The sequence below is a fragment of the Cervus canadensis genome, chromosome 17, assembly GCF_019320065.1.
Source record: "Cervus canadensis isolate Bull #8, Minnesota chromosome 17, ASM1932006v1, whole genome shotgun sequence".
Classification (NCBI taxonomy): Eukaryota; Metazoa; Chordata; class Mammalia; order Artiodactyla; family Cervidae; genus Cervus; species Cervus canadensis.
The window spans coordinates 47,160,918-47,184,157 of NC_057402.1; the positions used below are offsets into that span (position 1 = coordinate 47,160,918).

At 35.6% G+C, this 23,240-nt stretch overlaps 1 protein-coding gene across 4 annotated transcripts in view; it reads right to left on the reverse strand.

Moving 5' to 3' along the window:
- The window catches only part of FANCI (FA complementation group I), a 62,992-nt gene that overhangs the window by 17,786 nt on the left and 21,966 nt on the right, over nucleotides 1–23,240 (reverse strand). For all 4 annotated transcript variants that reach the window (XM_043489718.1, XM_043489715.1, XM_043489716.1 and 1 more), the window contains exons 13-23: nucleotides 20,000–20,180; nucleotides 18,540–18,627; nucleotides 12,921–13,051; nucleotides 12,380–12,450; nucleotides 11,479–11,593; nucleotides 9,862–9,984; nucleotides 5,874–5,942; nucleotides 2,169–2,270; nucleotides 1,105–1,275; nucleotides 907–1,028; nucleotides 222–386 (exon numbers count right to left, since the gene is read on the reverse strand). In XM_043489718.1, the coding sequence (XP_043345653.1) occupies nucleotides 222–386; nucleotides 907–1,028; nucleotides 1,105–1,275; nucleotides 2,169–2,270; nucleotides 5,874–5,942; nucleotides 9,862–9,984; nucleotides 11,479–11,593; nucleotides 12,380–12,450; nucleotides 12,921–13,051; nucleotides 18,540–18,627; nucleotides 20,000–20,180 (1,338 nt within the window). The remainder of the gene's footprint in view (nucleotides 1–221; nucleotides 387–906; nucleotides 1,029–1,104; nucleotides 1,276–2,168; nucleotides 2,271–5,873; nucleotides 5,943–9,861; nucleotides 9,985–11,478; nucleotides 11,594–12,379; nucleotides 12,451–12,920; nucleotides 13,052–18,539; nucleotides 18,628–19,999; nucleotides 20,181–23,240) is intronic.

A 23,240-nucleotide genomic window follows, 5' to 3' on the forward strand; every position in this document is an offset into this window, starting at 1 on the left:
AGTTCATTGTTTCTGACGTTCCCTTTAGTAATTCAAAGTATCTCTTTAAATGCCTATGTGGGATTGTTCTGCTTTCAAGAAAATTACAACCCCCTTGACTTACTTTTTACTGTATATAAGCTAAAGAATTGTGAATCCAAACTAGATAATATCAGTGACCCTTAGCAGGTGTCTCTACCTTCACCTTAAGGCTGTCTTTAAGCTCTTTGTTAGAACCTTACCTGAAAAGAGCTGTGAGAAGATCTGACACAAATTTCATGGACAAAAAACTATCGGTTGTTCGGTTGGCCATTTTCGTTTTGCCTTTACCAGATTTTTCATTAAGGATGTCAGAGAGCTTCTTGTAACACATAAATAAGCTCAGAATCGTTTCAAACTTAGTCTTACTGTATAAAAGGAAAAAGAGACCACCAAGGAAAGGTGTCAGAATATTATTGTTTACTTTCAAAACAGTAATAAGGAAATCACAATACTTCTTTAGATGTCATACTTTAGACCCACTATTACAAATGAATGGATCTTCACTATTAACACAGTACTCCTAGGTAATACCAATCTGGGTCATTTCTTTTCCTCCTTTATTTGTATCAGTCATTGCAGAGAATGAAAGTTCAGTACTACCACCAATCAAAATTTCTCTATTAAAACCAGGGGTTGTTATGTTCAAGGTCTGGGGAATGTTCAATAAAGTAAAGACTGATGGAGAGACAAAATTCACAAGTCTGTTTGGCATGTGCTTTGATGTTCCCTGGTAGAAAGAACATTGTTTGGTCTTAGGCTAGAGGTCCATCTAAGAGATAGTGTCATGGGGCTGTGGTCTGTTCATCTCTAGCCTATTGTTAGTGTTAAGAAAACACACTCCCACACACAAAATGAACTACAAGTAGAGTTACAGTAATACCCTACCTGAAATTACTTATGAAGAAATTATATTCTATTAGAACCTCACAAATTCCCATAACAAGAGAAGCGCAGATATTATTTTTGATGCCAATACTAGTGCTCTGAGAAAAGTCTGCTGATTTGTCCTAAAAGACACAAGATAAAAATTAATAAGCTACTAAAAACCTCCATTACTCAACACAGCTTAGACTTAGCAATTACCAGTTCAAAGTCCTCTAGTTCACTCTTTATCATTCTATGCGTAATCGACTCCAGCATATCGTCTAAGTGTTGGTAGAAGCCCTCCTCCTCCTCCTCCTCCTCCTGCTGTAATGGTACCACTCTGCTCTTATACCAGGCCAGACAGTGCTGAATACAACACAGCAGGTAATCCTGTAGAAGAAAATATAATAACTGAACATCCTTGTTAAAGAAGTGACAAATAAACCTTATCTATAAGGCTAAATAAAGTTATCATTAGCATCACAAATTAAGTCAATCTGGAGTTAAAAAAAAAAAAAAAACCAAAACAGAAAAAAATAATTGAACTAACAGAGGCATTGTTTTCTGGCCTTTCCCAAAGGCACCGGCTTCACAAGTAGCTGACACCTAACAATGTAACATCAAATGTGCTCGCTCTGATCTGGTACAAATACCAAGGAGCCAGGTTGTGAAATTAAATCCTCTCCAGCACCTTTGAGTCCCAGAGGCTATTCTAAACATATGGGTTTGAGTTGAGGGAATCTTTGGGAGACCAATATAGCTTCTCTGACCTAGGCTGAGCACATCTCAGTTTTAAGTCACTCAGGAGTTTCAGTTTCTTTCTTTCCTTTCTTTCTGAGGCTAGACGAGAGTAGAAAACCAACCTGTCCCAGTTCCTCTGAAGGTTCAACAGAATGCCAGTTCTAGCTCAGCCTAAGTCATACACTACAGACTAATGAAGCAGATCCCCTGGGTTCATCTGCTTCTGGGTAACCTTGTTCTCCAAATTCTAAAGTATATCTATTTAGTACTTGCAATCAGAGAGCCATTAATGGGAGGTAAAATGCTCCTTGGGAGAAGTGATGGATGCCTTGATTATTAGTCAAGTGTTGACATGCAGATACCTCACCACCAAAACCAAGGTGGTGATGGGTCAGAGAAGAGTCAAGAGTGAAAATTCACTGGGAGTACCAGATGTTTCACAGAGAAGTCATCTCTTTCTGAAGCTCAACCATATCAATAGGGCTGGAAGTTTTACTTAAGAGTAAAAATAATGGTTATAGGAGGAGGAAACAAAGTCTCACCAGTGGTTCCTGTAGAGAGACCTGATCTCCTTGGGTCAGAATACAAGCTTCTAATTTCAGAGGAGGCAGTACATCAGGTTCTGGCTCATAGAACTGTTTCAACTGTGTATGGAAAGGAAAAAGACACCATGGCTCATGAATGCTTTTCACTTTTTTAACTGGTCAAGCTAATGGCAACTTTAATGTCTAATGCCTTCTAAGACATTATTTCCCAACTGTCCAAAGAACACTGCAGGAAAATCTGCTGCTTTGGCTCAACCCTGTCCTTCCTTTGCCCTTGCATCAGGCAGGGCACTGACTGAGATCTTTCCTAGTCCACTTCACCACCTCACCTGTAAGGCACCACGCGCTCTCACACCAGTTACTTAATTTGTATAGGCTATCAAGCACTTTCAGTACAGCTTGGTTGTTAAGAATACAGGCTCCGGAGTCAGACTGACTGAGTCTAAAATCCCAGTACCACCACTTATTAATTCAGTAAAGGTGGATGTCTTGGTTTCTCATCTGTGAAATTAGGATATTATTAATATAAGCACAAACATTTGTGTAAGATTAAATGTGCTAACACACATAAGGAGCTTCAAATACTATTCAGCTCATAACAGAGCTCAAAAAAAGTTAGCTAACTCAGCCATAAAAAAGAATCAAATGACGCCATTTACAGCAAAATAGACGGACCTGGAGATGACCATACAAACTGAAGTCAGACTGAGAAAGACAAATACTATATGGTATCACTTACATGTGGAATCTAAAATGATACAAATAAAACTTATTTACAAAATAGAAATAGAGTCACAGACCCAGAAAACAAACTTATGGTTATCAAAAGGGAAAGCAGGTGAGGAAAGGATAAATTAGGACTTTGGGATTAGCAGAAACAAACTATTATATATAAAAGAGATAAACAAGATCCTACTGTATAGCCCAGGGAATTATATTGAATATACTGTAGTAACTCATAATGAAAAAGAAAATATATGTAACTGAATAACTTTGCTGTAACCAGAAACAAATACATTGCAAATAAACTATACTTCCATAAAGAAAAAATGCTAATTGCCATTCTCCCCTTTTAACTGTTGGAGTCTATATAACTTTATTGGCCCACACACTAACCTGCGTTGGGAAGCACTGCTCTATGCTTTCAGTCATAACTCTCCATGTTAATGTGCAAATGCAGATGGGCTGATCATTAGTTTGAAAGATAAAATATAACTAATAAGATCTAAATTTTATATAAGATCAGGTCCAAGGCCCACTGAAAAACTTTTGATAAATAGTATAAGACCTTCCAATAATTTCTCCACTTTCAAATGGAGCTTCTTTAGAAGAATTAGCACAAAGCAATGGCATAAATAAGGAGGAAGAGCAAGAGGGAAAGAAAAGTTCTATTTATAGCAAAATGGTGGACTAGGGTTTAGAGAAACCCTCATGGTAAAGAACAATAAAAAATACTGCATTAAAATTTTTATATAGATACATTTATTAAATAGATAGCTAAGATGAAAGGAAAGTAAAAGGAATCATGAAATTTAAGATAGAGCCTAAGGTCCTCATGGGGTTGTATCAGAGATTGTTATCTAGACTGTATCAGAGATTGTATCTGAGATTGTATCAGAGACTTTCACAGAAAGCTGGAATTCTCAAAAGCAGATATCCTTGGTGGATGAACCTAAAAAATAAATCCACCACATGGAGGAAGATAGTGGGGGGATATATACCTAGCTAACTACCTCTGACTTCAGGTGAAGGGGGAAAAGTCTCCTCAGGGACTTTCTAACCATAAGTTAGTCTCCAAATGTAGCTGGGGCTGGAATTCACATGACTTCAAATATAGGGTTATTTGAGAGTTAAGACTGTCCAAATCATTAGACAATATACCTGAAAGTTTAAAGAGTGTTTAACTTTGAAACAAGTAAGGGGGAAAATGGAATAAAAGAAACTTCAAATTTTACATAAACCAGAAAAAGAGGGAATATCCCCATCATTTTACTAAGCTCATACTAAACCAAAGAATTTCAGTATGAAAAATGAAAATTACAGGCCATTCCTTCTTGTAAAGATATATGTATGTCCTAAATGGAAACCAAACCCAGTAGTGTATAAAAAAGGTAATATAATCAATTTGAGTTTATTCTAGGAATGCAATTTTTTTAAAAAGATCAAATAATATAATTCATCACAGTAACAGATTAAAGGAGAAAAATCATATGGTCATCTCAACAGATACAGAAAAGCATCTGATAAAATTTAACATGCATTTAAGAGTAAAACAATAGAACTGAAATGGCAGAAGAAAGTAAACTTGAAGACAGATTATGAGAAAATATAAAATCTGAAGAAAACGGTGTAAAAATATTGAGGAAAAATGAACCAAGTCTCAAAGATCTGTGGAGCAATATCAGGCATTCCATTATACATACCACTGAAGTCCCAGGAGGAAAGGAAAGAGGGGATAGGAAAAAATAATCTGATGAAATAATGAATGGACATTTCTCAAATGTGGTGACAAGCATCAACTTACAGATCCAAATAGCTTAATCAACTCCAAATAGGAGAAACACATGCTTCGGCTCTTGAGCCAGAAGATCTGAATTCAAATTCTAGCTCCATCACTTATTAACTGTGAGACCTTGGGCAAATTAAATTACTTAACCTCTTGGAGCCTTAAAACATACATCTGTAAAATGGAACTAAGCAGTTATTTCACAGGGTTTTGTGAGGACTAAATGAGATCCACCATACACCATTCATAAATTGCTTGGCCCTCTGTAAGTGCTAAACATTAAGTACTGTTATTACTATTAGTACACAATAGTCTCTTGAACTCTCTCAACATACATTAAAAAAAAAATAAATCATACAATGAAATATTATTTAGCCATAAAAAGGATTAAAGTACTGATGCACCCTACAATATGGATGATCCCTGAAATCATCATGTTAAGTGAAAGAAGTCAGTCATAAAAGACCACACATTGTTTGACTTCATTTATATGAAATGTCCAGAACAGGCAAATCTATAGAGAGAAAAAGAAGACTGATAATTGCTTGGGGGTAGAAGGTTTGAGGAAGGATGGGAAAATTAGAGGCGGGGTAGCTAAATGGTGTGGTTTTTTCTGAGATGACAAAATGTTCTCAATTGATTATGGTGATGGTTGTACTTTGTGAATACACTAATTCAAATAAATGCTTAATGTCGAGAGTAAAAAGGTCTTATTCACATCAGAAACTCTTCAGCTAAATTCTTCTCATCTTGATGGTTCTTTGAACTATTTCATAATTTGCAGCTTTTTAAAAAAGCTGAGAAATACAGAAAATACCAACAGACACTCATGAATATGTTACTCAGATTTAAGAAATGTCAATATTTTACTGTTTTCTCCAAATCACTCTTCTTTATCAGAAATAAACATAACAGGTACTACTGCTGATGGCCTTTGTATAAATGGTTCTACAAAATGTCCTTCTGACTTAGGATGTTAACTGAGAAGGTTAATTGTCAGATGATGGCAATATGGTAGACAGATAAACAGTGATTAAAATAAAACAACATGAAATAGCATCATGTACCCTCGGCATGTCTGCAACGTACCAGTGGACTAGTTGGGAATTATTTTATATTTTGAAAATTATGAAAAACGTCAATTATATTTAATGCCTTGGTACCTGTTCCCTTATATCCATGAAAATATAATTTACCTGTGACAGCAGAGTTTGCATGACTGAGTTAGCCAGCTGAGAATTCCTTCGAAGGACATCATAGAACCCCTAAAAGGAATCAGAGGACAAATAAGCTATCAGAGTCACTAGTGATTTGGACAATCTTAACTTTAAAATAACTTTGTATTTCTTTACCTATTCTCAGCTCTCTGAAAAAAAGATGGAGGCCGTACATGCTAGAGGGAGAAACAATGCAGAAAGTTTAGGTTATTGGCCTAAGCTAACGTGAGATCTCTGACAATGAGAACTTGATTATAAACTGACCATAATCCTCACAACTGTTAGATGTCAGGTCTCCTCTGGCTTTGGGGTACTTCTCCCTTTCCCAGACCTCATTTTTTCCTCTTATCATACATTACAGCCTTCCTTTTTAGGGCACTCCCCCTAGTCTCCAGTGATTCAAAAGTGCCTCCTGGACCTAAGCACCCTACTGTGAATGACTATGACATTTCATCCCATCCAAAATTTCCCAGTCTTAGTTTAAAACTGCTCAGATTAAAATCCTGGGGAGGCTTTTCTTTTTGGAACCTGAGAAAGAGGTTATACAGTCCACCAGTGAGAAACAGAAAATGAGAATTGACATCCCCTCCCATTTTTTTCTTTAAAACAAAGGATGATCAGCTCTAATAAGTATTAGGGTATTTTATAAAAGTATAATGGTAATAAAAAGACAGTTGTGGTCCTGGCACAAAAATTACAGAAAAATAAAGGCATAGCATACAAACAGAAAGACTCAGTACACATAAAAGAGGCAATATATTATATCTGAAAAAAAAAATGGCTAATCTGGGGGGAGTTGGGTCTTTATATATTAATATAAAAATTGCAGAAGAATTAAGTAGTTAAACAAAAGCATGAAAAAAAAATAGAAGAAAATGTTAGTAAATATTCACTGGAAGGATATGGACTCTACACAAAAGAGATAGTAGGTATCTCAAAGGTAAAGATTACAACCAAACTGTAAAATCTAAATTTCTAGCTCTAAAATGATTGTCATTTAAAAAAAAGTGGGGTGGGAGAAGGAAATGGCAACCCACTCCAGTATTCTTGCCTGGAAAAGTCCAGGGACAGAGAAGTCTTGCGGGCTGCAGTCCATGGGGTTACATGACTAAGCATGTGTGCACAAAGGTGGAGGGAGATGGGTTAGTAGCAATAAAGTGGTAGAACTAAAAAAAAAAAGCAAATGGCAATCTGGCCTGTACTTAAAACAAGTATGACAAAAGGTATTTATGTTAATAATACATAGAGTTTTTACAAATCAAAAGACTGACTTAAGTCTTTGATGAATAAATGAATACCAATATTCTAACAGATTTAGGTCTATGAGACATTACAAGGTAATTTTTTTAATTTGGAGCTAAGTAAGGGTTGAGGGTTTCTTCTTTTTAATAGGGATGACTGTGGAGAAGAGTTAACTTAGTAGTCTGAGACTGCTATCCTTGGTAAGGTCTGCTTCCAAGGTTAGCCCTTGGCTGGTGGCTGTGAATCTGGTTGATAAACAGTTTCTTATACTGATATAAAACTCCCAAAACAATGAGAAGCTTATTGTGCCTAAACTGTATAAACAATATAGTTTATATTCTTAAAGAGGAATCTGGTTTCCTGTGGACTTTACCCTATGAGCCTCTCACTTGTGCTATTTTTTGCTTTGTATCCTTAACTATAATCTTAGCCATGAGAATAAATATATGTTGTTTTATGACTCCTAAAGAAATTTTTAAATAGAGGTGGCTTTGGGGAGCCCCCCAATACAACAAACAATTGTTCCAGAATTGTTTGTTGAAAAGACTATCCTCTTTCCACTGAATTACCTTGGGATCTTTGTCAAAATTCTACTGACCAACTTTATACTTTTCAATTGTGCTGTTCATCTTAGAGGTGGTTTCCATTCCATGTAACTTTTAGAATCAACTTAATTTCTACCAAAAAAGCCTGGGATTTCACTCAATTTACAGATCTTTCAGATACTTAAAAATATTGACAATATTGAGCATTCTATTCTGTGAACATTGCATATCTTTCCAATTACTTAACTCTTCTTTAATTTCTCTCAGTGATATTTTGAGGTCTTCAGTGTACATATCTTGCATATACTTTGTGGAACCTCTCCTTAAGTATTTTTCATCTACTACAAATATTACTTTCAATTTTGAACTATCTGTTGCTAGTAAGCAAAACTATAATTGACTATTACATGGTTACTGATCTTGTATTCTATAACCTTACTATATCATTTTTTGTAGACTCTTTGGTATGGTCTATGTACACTATGTGAATCAAGACAGCTTTACTTCATACTTTCAAATCTATGAGCCTTTAATTCTTTTTCTTGCCTTGTTGCATTGGATCAGACCTTCACTTCGATGTAGAGCAAAAGTTTTGTGAACAAATATCCTTGTTCCTGACCAGAGGAGAAACACATTAAGTTCTCTCACTATTTAAATTAAATGTAGGATTTATAGATACCCTTTATTAAATTGAGAAATTTCCCCTCAAATCCTCATTTGCAAAGAGTGTCTGAGATTTTTCAGACATTAACATTTAACATTAAATAAATGTTAAAACAAAGGTATTTTCAACCATTAAAAAAAAAAAATTCAGTGCTTGACAGCGTATGCTATAGACTTTAAAATGTTCTATCTTTAACCCGGCAATGTGGTCATTCACAGTGGTACATTATTGTCAAACATTCAGTGTGGTTCAACAATACTCATAGTGAAAAACTGGAAGCCACAAAATGCCCCCAAAATAAAGAAAAGTTAAATAAATTACTGTACACATAAAGAGCACTTTTTAGCATTCAAAATTATGTGGTGAAGAACATTTAATAAAATAGGAAATGCTTACAGCATAATATTAAGAGATAAAACACTAGAGAAATCTATGATTCCAATTTTGTGTAAGTATACATATGAATGGTAGGACTAGTAATAATAAAAAAATTTTTTTTCTGTACTTTCTATATTTTTTACAATAAACCTGAAAAAATCCAATGTCAGGTATGGTGCCTGACAACTACGGTAGCTCAATAAATGCTATTTTAAAAATGCCAAATGAAAGTAAAGCTGTTCTCTGAAATGACTTGCACTCAATCTACCCGCTGGATTATCTAATGTTCTCCATCCTATGAAATGTGTGCTGACGTGCAAAGCGTACTAAATGCTAGAACTTGTACTGCAGTCTCCCATGACTGCAGACTTTCATTCCACTGGCTGATTATATCCTAATTACAAGTCAGTAGTAATCAGTATTTTGTTCCACTCATTTTTTGCTAATTGTACTGTCATTATGTAATCTACTCAAGACATTCTGGAAACTGTTGGAAACCAAGAGCAAAATGACAAAGAAGCTGTTTGAGGGAAGTCCCTAGCAATTCAGCTGTTAGAACTCTGCTCTTTCATTGCTGAGGATGTGGGTTCAATCCCTGGTCAGGGAACTAAGATCCCACAAGGCATGCAAGCATGGCCAAAAAAAAAAAACCACCCCACTAAAAACACAAACACAAACAAAAAAACTTAAGAAGTTGTTTTTATGAAAACTAAGTTGAATGTTTTGGAAATATTTAATAAAAGTAAATCTCTAAAACTAATTTCTGATGGATTGGGGGAGGGGAAGACAATTCTAAAAACTTAGGGAAAAAACTGAATACATTTAGAAGATTTCTCTACCAAGACTAATCTGGAGTATTTTTCATACTCAAAAGCAAAAGAACTTTTCCTTAAAACAAAAGGCTGGTAAATTAACAGTACATTTAAAAATTTCAAATGAAAACATTTAATATGTTTCAACTATTCTTTACGCTTCCTCACCTTCAATGAATTTTTGGCTAAGCATCACTAACTACTAGTTCTCATTGCACTAAATAAGAGTATATCTACCGTACTCTGATAAGAAAAATTATTAAAATTAAAAGGATCAGCGGAGTTGGGGAGCAGAGTACTACATCCCTTTCACCCTACTGATTTACCTCATAAAGCATGAGTCGAACATCAGCCTGCTGACCTAAGCATCTCTTCAAACTATCCATGATCTCAAGGCAAAAAGTCTCATTGGCGACAGAATTGTAACGGCTATGGATATCCACGTGGACCTGAAAGGAAGAGAGGTCAGCTCATGTAGATCTTACCTGAGTAAATATTAATAGTTCCTTTAAAGGGTAAAATGAGCTGATATTTTTGGTCAAAGAACCTTACATTTAGCTTTCCCCATACAGCAAAACCCAGGGCTGAGGCAGACATTATAACCATTATCAGACCATGATAAGTATCCTATTCCATTTTGGAATAAGAATTTTCAAGCACTTAAAAAAATTAACTTTCTCATTCCTTAAGATTTTCCTTGGCAATGTGGTACAACAATATTCTTAAGTCACCTACTTAGGAAGGCACACAGATTATTTCATGCCACTAGAATTTAGTAGTCAAAATAAACTTGATTCTACTTAAAAGGCTAAGAATTGAGCTCTTCTGAGGGTTCCATGAACTCCTGAGAGGTTTAGAGGTAGGTAGTTTTTAGATATGGACACGACAAAGAATAATACTGCCTGTTTGATTTACATAATAATTTCAGTCATTATAGACCAAGAACCCTAATCCTTACTTCAGGCTCCTAGTGAGGTAGTTAATATTGACTGAGGGCAAATCCGAGTTCCACACTTCACTGGCTCTATCACTTTGGGCAAATTATTTAACTTCTCTCAGTCTCAGTTTTCTTATACTTAAAATGGGGATATTAACCATACATAAATGATATGCAGTGTTCCTAATATTTAATCTATGGCATAAGTTATAAACAAAAGTGGTGAGTCGTTATAACAGCAATAAAGGATTCCTAAAGAAACTGCTATACAGATGTCTCTTATTTACAAATCACATTAGTACTGAATTTAAATGACAAAGACAATTTTACTGCTGCCAAGCCTAGATTATCAAATTATTGTAAAAAGCTTTGTTATCTCAGAATACAGGTTTTATCAGGTGTGCAAATAAATAAACTATTAAAACTGAGGACAATAACAGTATTTAGCCAGAGGATTGCTGTGAAGGTTAAATGAGAAAATAAATGTAAAGCACTTAGCATAGTGTCTAGCACAGTGCTGTCCATTAGAAACACAATACAAATTACAAATGCAAGCTGTATATATAATATTAAATTTTCTAATAGCCAAATCAAAAGAGTAAAAAGAAATTGGTGAAATTAATTTTAATATTTTACTTAACCCAACATAGCCAAAATATTATCTCAACACATAATCAAAATAAAAAATTATGAGATATTTTACACTTTTATCTCATACTAAGTCTTCAAAATCCAGTGTGTGTGTTTTACATATACAGCACAACTCAATCTGAACTAGCCACATTTCAATCAACATACAGTTCAAGAGCCAACTTGAGGCTAGCAGCTACCATACAGAAAAGCAGTTTAACATACAGCAAATTTGCCATTAGTAAGTGATGGCTGATACTATCATCATCATACCCTCAGTTTCAGGATCATTTGTACAACCAGAACACGAGTAAAAAAATCTTTACACCAACTCCTGCATCAGTGCACACATAAGCCGGTGAAAAAAAGTCCTTACCTGGCTAACACCGATAGACTGACTGCACTGAGAAGATGACAAGCTGCCTAAAACTTTAAAGTTCTTCAGTAGCAGTAAAAACCCAGCAACTGCAGATTTTCGGGCATCGAGCTGGCTAGCTCAGGAATAGACAGAGAAGAAGTTACCAAACAGTATTGATTTCACAGTAATAGGCTTCTGTGTCAGAAAAATCCAGTCAGTTTTGTACAGAAAAAGAATGTATATTAACAATGAAGAACAAAGTAAACATACTCAAAATAAGGCATAGCTGTTCACATCACTTAGGAAGTACAGGAATTCAGCTGAAGTTTTCATCTACTTAACCTCATGACACCATCTCTACTCTTCTCTATCCTGCTGACAAGCCTTTGTGGGCAGTGAGAACAGGAGTCCTGAGAGGCTGCACAATGAGTTGATAACTCAAACGTAAGTACTAAATAGCAAAGAAAATTGTTGATTTCCTGAGTCTAAAGGAGACTTCCCTTCTACAGAGAGGAATGCAGTGCTTGGCACCTTGTAAACCCTCCATCCAGAGAAACCATTCATTTCACTGAGACTACAACATACAATGCTGGCCTATCACACACACTTTTGGGAAAGGACTAACAAAAACTGTCAGCTCTAGAACACAGATAAATAGCATTTGGCTGCTTACTAGTTGCTCCTCTGAATACCCATGAGTGTACTATAATATGGACAATGTGATAATAATTTGGTATTTTATCCTTAAATAGCAAATTCTTTCCACAGTACTCATCTCATAATCCCTTTAGGAGATGGTACTGTCATCTCGATCGTGCATTAGGAATTTGCATGACTGCTTACTAGCGGTGACTGCAGAGAGGACTTTAGGTAACAATAGAGAGCGTCACTTCCTAGGATCTCAGGGGATGCTACATACCTGGCAAACATGGCTTTCCGAAGGACAAGTATCAAGGAGTCTCTTATTGACATGCTAACTTTGAGAAGGGGCTGAAAGAGGAAGAATCAGTGTTAAAAACAGCAATTTGTTTATTAGCCTTAGCACATTTCTATTCAATACTGTCACCATTTGGCTTGTATAAGAAAGCTTGGTTCTGTTTTGTAAACATGCTGCAATGTTTACTGCACTTAGTAATAAGGACAGTTAATCCTAACGCTAAATTGAAACTAGTTGTGAATACCTTTATAGCTACTGTCTTCAATTAATAATTTCCTAAGAGCCTTTCAATTACTTCACTGACTTGAAACAGAATCAAAGGAGAGAGAATAGTACTATGAAGAGGGGATAAACTTGGAAAATAGACTCTAGCTCAGTACTTCTGCTCTTTTAATAGAAAGTTCTGTCTTAGAATCAAGGGAAATAGGATTTCTTATACATATGTAATTATGAAGAAATACATCAGACTTCTACTAAACAGTTCAACCTTGCCCATGAGCTGCTTAGGAGTCAAAAGACTTACCTGCACTGCCTTCAGCAGTCCTTGTACGGTTTGAACGGGCAGAAAGGACAAATAGTCAAAAGTTTCTATAACTTTAGATGAACAGCTTTGAAGAACTAACGGTGAATACTTGATGATATCTGAAAGTAGGTCTGAAAAACGGAAACTATGATCAGCTGCCTCAAATAACTAGAGGTTTTAAATAAAAGGAACATAAATATGGAAAAAGAAATGGTAAAAAAGTTTTTTGCTCCTTTCTCAAGTAAGTCAAGTAATATACATTTCTGCTGATCCTATATACTTTAAGGTCAATGCTAACCAGATATTTTTCAAAAATTTTATGTCTAAAAGAAAGGAAGAAACTCATTATAGTGCCTGAACAACCAGCACACATTGTCTTCATATTTCCAAGCTGAAATAAATCAATAAATATTTACTAATTTTTATTATAAACAAGCATAATTATACGGCCCTACAAGGAATATACAGAAACACAAAACATGGTCTCTCTTCCTTCAAGAAACATAATTTAGCCGAAAATCAAGAAAAATTTTTTTCTTTTTTAAAAATTTTATTTTTAATTAGAGGATAATTACTTTACAATATTGTGCTGGTTTCTGCCATACATCAACATGAATCAGCCACAGGTATACTTATGTTCCCTCCCTCTGGAACCGCCCTCCCACCTTCCAAGAAAAAAGTATTTTAAAAGAATGAAAGAAGTAACAAAATCATATCAAGTATCTAATAATTCCAAACATTGTTCACTGTCTAGGAAACAGTAGAGAATTTAAATAGGGGTGTAAAGAAAGTGATCATTATGGGATGGTATGCTTTAGGTGAGCAAAGAGGAAAAGGAAATTTAAGTTAGATTCTAAAGAATGCACAAAGAAACAGGGAAAAGTCCAAGTAAAAGAACAGGAAGGAAAGTATAAGATACATTCAGAGGATGGTGGGGAACTCTGTGGAGGTGGGCTGAAGGATTCAGAAAAGTAAATAACAGAAGTTAATGCTGGAAAGTGAGGTTCAATCAAATTGTCAGGGACATTTTTGGGTTTTTTTTTTGGCCATGCCATGTGGCATCTGGGATCTTAGTTTCAAAACCAAGGATGAACCCAGGCTCACATCAGTGAAAGCACCAAGTCCTAACTACCAGACAGCCAGGGTATTCCACCAAGACCTTGAAATAAGAGGATATAGACCTGGTAATTTATGAAAGAAGGTACAGGTGATTTCTGGGTGACAGACAGATGTTTTGGGAATACTGTTCTGGTAGCAATTTGCAGGGTTGATTGCAGCAGAGAGAAAAGAAAGCAAGGAAACCAGTTAGGAAGCTGTTGCAGTAGCCTAAATGGAAGGTTATAAGGTTGGGAATTAGGCAAATGGATGTCTGTGTGTGGCAGGGAGGGTATAAAAAAGAATATAAAAAGTATGAGGGAAAGAATGAGAGAACTTAGGTACCAAATGTATTCCAGATTAAAAGAAATTCTAGCCTCTGGGACTCAGACATCTGTGTTTCATGTAACAGAAATAGGGACAAAGGAAAGAGGAGGTTGTTCAAAGGAAACAGTATTGCATTTGAAATAAAAGAAAAAAAAAAAGCTAAATGGAATGAAGGCATTGAGGCACTGAACTAAGCAAATAGTCCTGACATAAAAGATTTGGGAGCCATGCCCACAAAAGCCCACCAAAAAAAAAAAACAAAATAAAACTGAAATCATGAGAACAGGGGTGATATCTACAAGTAAGAGAAAGTATAAAAAGAAGAAGCACTTTCCACCACGATGGAGTAACACTAACCAGAGTTATCTTCACTTTAAACACCTACAACAAAACAAGCCAAATGACATGAAACAACAATTTTCAAATACCAGATAATAAGCAGTACACACTCTCTCAGTATCCCTGAGAGAGGGAAATACATGAGGAGAGGCTTATAATTGTCCCATGTTACTGCCTGGAGAGCTTCTAGGCAGGAACACAGAGAAGAGAAACTCAGAACCCAGTGGTCTTCCTGAGTTAAAGAGACAGAGTTGACAATTCAGGAAAGCCAAGGCAGCTAGCACTAGAAAGTAAAGAGCTACAGTGAAAGCACCCTGGAGATGTGCAGGGAGCTCTCCTTGTATGTGAGCTGCGTGCTAGTCAGTACATGTGTGTGAAAAAACCACCTAAGTGAAGCTAAAAGTGACTGGCAAGGAGTAGGCAAATCCATTCTCTGAGGTCCTAAAGGGCAGGAAATAGTTCACACTCACAACACCCACACTGTACACACCTCATAATATACAGGGAACATTGCTTTAACTGCAGCATCAAGTTGGCCCTAGATTAAAAGCTGTCTGGTCTTTCATAACACAACATAGAAATAATCATCAAAAGGATTAAATACTTTCCAAGAAACTTAAGTGAAAGTGAAGTTGCTCAGTCGTGTCCGACTCTTTGTGACCCCATGGACTGTAGCCTACCAGGCTCCTCCATCTATGGAATTTTTTAGGCAAGAGTACTGGAGTGGGTTGCCATTTCCTTCTCCAGGGGATCTTTCCAACCCAGGGATCAAACCCGGGTTTCCCGCATTGTGGGCAGACGCTTCACCGTCTGAGCAACCAGGGACCTTAAAGCTCAAGAATATTTGAAGGAAAAAAAAAATCAGCAAATCAACAATGTGAAACTCACAAAGTCTGCCATCCAGTCAAAACTTATTAATGATGCAAAGAAGCAGGAAAACACAACTCATGATGAAGATGACATAAATCAACAGAAACGTATCAGGAACAACACAATGATAGTAGACTAAACTAAATAACATACTTCTAAATAACCCATGGGTTAAAGAACAAATCACAAGAGAAATGAAAAAGTATGCGGAATGGAATGAAAATAAAAAACAAGATTTATAGGATGTAGCTAAAGCAATGTTTACAGGGAAATTTACAGTTTAATGCCTGTATCGAAAAAAAAGAAAAACATCTCAAATTAATGACACATGCATTTAACCAAAGGTAGTACAGACTAAACCCAAGGTAAGCAGTAGAAAGGACCCAAAAAAGCACACAAATCAATAAAACTAAAAACAGAAAAACAGAGAAACTCAATGAAATGAAAAGCTGGTTCTTAGAGAAAATCAATAAAATTGATAAGCCTCTTGCTGATAAATACAGTATTCCAATAATACTGTATTTTATGGACTCTGAAATTAAAATTTTCATGTATCAAGAAATATTCTTTTGATTTTTTTCACCCACTTTAAAAAAGCAAAATGAACCCAATGCAAGCAAGAGGAAGGAGATAATAAAAAGCAAAATTTGGTGAAATTGAAAATAAAAGAACAATAGAGAAAATTCAAACTAAAATCTCATTCTTTGAAAGGCTGTAAGCTGACAAGTTTCTAAGCCAGATTGATAAAGAAAAAAAGACAAATCACTGATATCAAGAATGGCTGCGTTTGCAGATGATGTGATTTCTATGTAGAAAATCCTGAAGAATTGCTGAAAAGCTACTAGAACTAATAAATGGGTTTAGCATGGCTGTAGGCGATAAGGTCAACATTAAAAAAGCAACTATTTCTACATGACAACAGTGAACAATCACAAATTGAAAAATTTTTAAATACTATTTACAACAGTGTCAAAAAAATGAAATAGGGATCAACTGACAAAAGATACAAGATACACACACTAAAAATACAGAACAGTGTTGAAAGAAATTGAAGACCTAAATAAATGGAGAGATATAGTGTATTCATGAGTTAGAAGACTCAATATGGTTAAGATGCCAATTCTCTTCCATATTAATCCATAGATTTGAGGCAAACTCCATCAAAACATGAGCAGTCTTTTCATAAAACTTGACAAACTGATTAGAAAATTTATTTAGAAATATAAAGGACCTAGAATAGCCAAAATTATTTTGAAAAAGAACAAAGTTAAAGGACTTACACTACTGATTGTAACACTCAATATATAGCAATCAAGACATAACAGAGCTCACTGGAATAGAAGATTACTAAAATAGATCCACACGTATATAGTTAGTTGATTTCAATAAAGACACCGTGGTAATTCAATGAAGGAAAAGATAATCTTTTCAAAAATCTGTGCTGAAAAAAAAAAAAAAAATCTGTGCTGGAACAATTGGATAGCCATAAGCAAAAAAATGAACTCTGTTATATCACACCATACACAGAATTTAACAAAACTGGATCATACATCTAAGTACAACAGATGAAAATATAAAGCTTCTAGTAGAAAATATAGGAGAAACCTTAGGGACCTTGGATTTGGCAAAAAAATTTTTTAAATACAAGACACAAAAAGCAGGATCTATACAAAGAAACTGATGAACTGATAACTGATAAAAATATTTGCTCTTCAAATGACAATGTTACAAAAATTAAAAGTCAAACCACAGAAGAGGAGAAAGTATTTGCAAAACACATATCTGACAAAGGATTTGGAAAAATCTCAAAATTATGCTGGAAAAGCCAAACCAAAAGGAAAAAGAAAAAAAAAGTACAATTGTAGGATTCCATTTACACAAAATATTTAAAATTTATAGTGACAGAAAGCAGATCAGACTAGATAGGAAGTCAGGGAAGGAAAAGAGAGATGCAAGAACAAATCAGAAAAAAGCACCAGGAAACATTTCTGGGTGATAGATAGGTTCATGGGCTTCCCCAATGGCTCTGCAGGTGAAGAATCTGCTTGCAATGCAGGAGATGAGGGTTCGATACCCGGGTTGGGAAGATCCCCTAGAGGAGGGCATGGCAAACCACTCCAGTATTCTTGCCAGGGCAATCCCATGGACAGAGGAGCCTGGCAGGCTATAGTCCAGGAGGCTGCAAAGAGTTGGACATGACTGAAACGACTTAGCACACACACAGATATGTTCATCTTGACTGTGGTGATAGTTTCCATTTCACGGATGTACACATACATCAAAAGTCAAACTGTTACACTTTAAATATGTGCACATTACTGTACCTCATTATATTTCAGTAAAGCTGAATGTAAAGAAAGAAAAGAAGTAGAATGAAATGTCAAGTACAGAACTTTGGAGAACCTTGACATTTAAGGATAGAAGAAAGAAAACCAATCTCCAAGAAGAAAGAAAAACTGATCAGGATAAAAGGCAGGATAAAAGATGCAAACTATTACAGTTATCAGAGAACTTCAGGAGGGTTATAAATAGTGTAGAAAGAAAAGGAAATTAAGAAAATTGGTGATTAAAATGAGTGGATTTAGGCATTAGGAAATACGTATTAAAAAGACAAAAAATTCAGAGGTCACCAAAGAGGTCACCAAATGACAGACCATTGGTCAGTCTGACCAATGAAGTCAGAATGTCAAGGGTTAAGAGAGTGAGAGGTCAATAAGTAGACAGCAGAGGGACAGCACTCACTTGACAATTATTAAAACAAAAAAGAGAGAAAGTTGATGCAAAGTAGTTTCACTCATTAGTTATATGCTCCTTTCCTTCTTGACAACCATAGACAATATAAAGGAATTTATATTTTATTGGCATCATAATCAAAGATGTTGCATTAATCTACTATATCATTAAGGTTTTTTCCCAGGATCCAAAGCATTATGACATTTAAATAAAAATATTCCTGACAACTTTTTCCACCCTTTCAAAGTTCAATACCTAAGAAATGACTGATGGGGGAGGATGCTCTGGTAACAACCCTGTTGAGGACCTGCTCCAGAATTTCTTGTCTGATCATCTCATGGATCTAAAAGGAACAGAAGAATCAATAAAATATTCCTTGGTGACCTTCAGCTTACAACTGTATTAATTAATACCTATTAGGCAGAATAAACAATAGCTTGAATATGGGTAAAACTGGACTGCTTATTTCAAAGACAAACATAATGTGAATCATCTGGAAAGACATCATTCAATTCAACTCTCATCCTGTACACAAATTATTCATTAACCAGGCAAACTTTTATTAGCCTAAAAGAGAGAGCACATGGAAGCACTGCTACATGTAAGGTCCAGCAGCAAACAGGAATAATTCTACCTAGGTATCTACTATATGCCAATGTCCATATTTCTGACAGTATGCACAACTTTCATATTAAAATTTAAAAGCCCATAAAAAAACCTGAAAATCTAGAAAATCTTCACCAACCCTGTCCTCAGTTTCTAGAAGCAGAGTAGTTGCCTTAAAAAGACCTGTTTTGAATTTTTACTTGAACTTTAGCAAAATTTCATATCTGACCTTGATTACTTTCAGTAGAGACTGATTTCTTTCAGACTCTGGACTAATAATTTGATTATCAGTAAATTCTATGCTCTACAGGTACCTTGACAAAGCCAACAACTGTGTGAACCAAGTAAAACCTTGATTTTTAAAAAAGATTAATTTAAAAACAAAAAATATTAAGTCTCTTATTCTAAGAATGTTTTTAAATCAGATTACTGTTAAAGAGTCATGTGTATCTAACACACAACCCTCAAGGACTATTATATGGTATTCACTTCACTTCTGGATCAGAACATCAGATTTACATTTAAATTGACCTCCAAATAACACTGTCAGCAGATACTTTTGGTGTATAGATACACTGAAGAATGGATGTCAAGATGACTTAGAGAAATCACCAGCAAAGCAAATTTGTTTAGCCTCAGATATGATCTTACTTAGATTGAGATAACAGTCATAATATGGTAATGAATTAAAAGAATATAAATTTCCCATTTGGGGTTCTTCAAAAACAATAAACCAATAGGCATGATTCTTCAAGTTTGATGTTCTACAGCGACCTAAAAGATTCTTTTTTGTATAAGGGAATAAAATAAATTCAGAAATGATTTACTGCTAGAGGAAGAAGAGGAAATAATAAGGAAGCTATCTTACATTCAAACTTCTAAGAAATGGTCAGAAAGAACAGAAATTAGAATAGATGAAAAACTCAGATAAAGAGTGAGAAAGTATTTCATCAAATTGCATCTATTAATGTTTCAACTATTATCCCAGTTTCTGTTCTGGGGAACTGCTACATACTCAAATTGCCCAGTCCCTCAAACTCCCAGGTGAATTCCCTATTTATAATATAATACAACAAAATGAGGGAATGGTTGCTAAACTAGAGTCTCACCTTGAAAGTTTCCAACAGGATATTAGCTCCCAGCTTACAAGCATGCTGGTTTGGCATTCTAGAAAGACCTGAGCTGGTTTCAGCAGTTTTTCCATCAAGAATCTTCTTTGGCCCATAGGAATCCATTAAAATGAAGCCAAATTCTACCAAGCCCTGAGTAACATGATCCCAACTATGAACACTGCAGGAAAACAAAGTTTAGTTAAGAAGAAAAACTTAATAAAATACCTTACCTCTACATTCTTTGCCATGTTACACATTTCCCAAACTTGACCTGTATAACCAATATTCCACGAGTCTTTCCTTTTCATGTACCCTTAATCTGGCAAATACTGAATTTTTGGAGGAACAGTAATGGGGAATTGGTAGGTAAGCAATCTCTACCGACAGATCACCATGAAAATCCAGAAACTATGGAACATGAAGCAACATATGGAAGAAACTGGAATATTTCAGTGTACAGATCATTACAGGCTTCCCTGGTGGCTCAGATGGTAAAGCGTCTGCCTGCAATGAGGGAGACCAGGGTTCGATCCCTGGGTTGGGAAGATCCCCTGGAGAAGGAAATGGCAACCCACTCCAGTACTCTTGCCTGGAAAATTCCATGGACTGAGGAGCCTGGTAGGCTACAGTCCATGGGGTTGCAAAGAGTCGGACACGACTGAGCAAGTTCACTTTCTTTCACTTTTCACAGATCATTAGAGATTGCCATTCAAAATTTCATGACTACATGTTAATTTCTGCTTCTACTATTCCCCTCATGCCAATAACAACTCTTATATAATGTCTGTCTTCCTCTCTAGATTGAGATTCTCTATGGTGGAGAGCACACTGTAGCCATATTTTTGCTCATAGAGCCTTGCACAAATTCTGGCATATAGAAGGCACTCAGTATGGGAGGGGGGATCGGGATGGGGAATACATGTAAATCCATGGCTGATTCATGTCTATGTATGACAAGACCCACTGCAGTATTGTAAAGTGATTAGCCTCCAACTAATAAAAATAAATGAAAAAAAAAAAGGCACTCAGTAAATATTTATAGTAGGAACATTTATATTCATATTTATTTTATATTCATATTTATAGTAGGAATTGGACTGATGAATGATTGGATTTCAAAAGCATGAAATAAAACTACAAACAACCTTTGCAAAGCAAGAGAAACCCTATTGATTTTATACCACTTAATGTTACCCACAACAGTGGAAATCATGTCTATAATAATCTTTATATCATTACATCTACCTGCTAAACAGCAACAAATTATAATGCAGCATTAAAGAATGAAGTAGACAGTTGTGAATAGATTCTCGTAACATTCTGACAGATTTTAACAACAGTCACACTCTGGGAATCTGGGATCAAGACAATAAAATGAGTACATGCTCCATTTTTCCCAACCTGAATACCTACAAATGACAGAAAAGATAGATATAACCTTATGTGAATGTCTCTATGTGGTGCATGCATACAATCCATGATAACGTGGAAAAATAAGAAGTGCTCTGACTGTCTAGAAATTATGAGGAATCCTTAAAAAGTGAAAGTAATAGAAGGAAAGAGGAAATCCAGACAATATTATGCAGACTGAAAGGGTGCCTCCAAAAGCAGATGCCAAGGGCAGGTACGCTGGGAACTGGAAGGAACCCCGGGGCTACTTTCGTGGTGAGTGGCTAGGGTACGCCTGAATGAGGTTTGGCACACAGCAGCACTCTTCACCTTCTTCCCCAAGACCTCACTGCTTCTGGGGCCTGAGAGGCAGAGCAGCACTCTGAGACGATGACAACATGCTGGAGGATTAGGGAGACACCATACCTAGGAGATTAGCCCCTGGTATATCCTACTGCTATCCTCAAATCACTGAGGTAGAGTGTGTTAAAAAAATACAGCACTCTCAGACAAACTAATGGGGAACGTCAAATACAATAATAAGGAAATAAGCAATCACCAAATACAAGAAAATAATACCATCAGGAAAGAGAAGCACCAAACTCAACAAAGAGAACCAACCCCTATGGGAAAAGACTAATGGAACAAATATAATATTTTAAAAGTCTAATATTCTCAGAGAAAAGAGAATATTATCTCATGAAACAAAAAAAAAAAAAAATAAACTTATGAAAAAACAACCAAGTGGAAATTTTGGAAATAAAAAACATGATGGATACAGTGAAAACCTCAACAGATGGCCTAAGAATAAAATCTGCAGAACTGAAGAAGTAACTAAAGAGTGAGCTAAGGAATTTTTATTTTGGCTGTGCCAGGGGTGAGCTGTGGCATGCGGGATCTAGTTCTCTGATTAGGAATCAAACCCGGGGCTCCTGCATTGGGAGCATGGAGTCTTAGCCACTGGACCACGAGAGAAGTCCCAGGAATTTTTGTAGAACTTGACATAAAAAGACAAAAATACAGAAAGTATGAAAGAAAAATTGAGACATAGTATATAGATCAAGGTATTCCAACAGAAAAAGGAGAGAGTACTCAAAAAAAAAATAAAAGAAGAAAAACATTTCAAGAGGAAATATATGAATCCTTATAGTGGAAGGGCACACCAAACACCAAGCAGAAATCAGATGGGCCAAAGTATGAGATTCAAAAGATAAACGTAAACAAAGAAACCAGTAAAACAGTGAAGTCTAAGTAAGTATTGCTTGTTAGTAATAATGTTGAACAAGAAGGAAGTGGAGAAATTGTGCTATGCACTAAAGTTCTCATTTTGGAGAGAAGAGGCAGTTACAATCTGTTTTGCTACAAAATGTCTTATCTGTAATGTGAAAGAGTTCATATGTGATTTGGTACACAGGGGAATAAGTATAACCTAGAAGTTGTATTGGTTCATAGGTGATTTTTTTCCTAGTACATTAATGTTTTGCACCTCCAAGCTACCTGCAGGTAAACACAAAAATTGTCAACAGAGTTAAATACAGCAAACCAAAACCACAAAAAAAGCATTACTCAGTAAAGATTTTTATAATGGCTGAGGTATATTCTGAAATACAACATTAACCATGAAAATAACAACCAGGATGGTAACCAGTTTTTTTTTTTTTTTTTATTTGGTTAAAGATAAATTTGCCTAAAACTGCTAATCAGTTGTCTAAAACTACTAATTTAATTCCATCCATCAGTCCCAAACTCCAACAGTTACAGTGAACAAAACTGTATTTTACTTACCTAAAAAGCCAATGAAGACTTAGACCAACAGAGTAGTAATAACATGAAAGAAGTAAAGGTACTA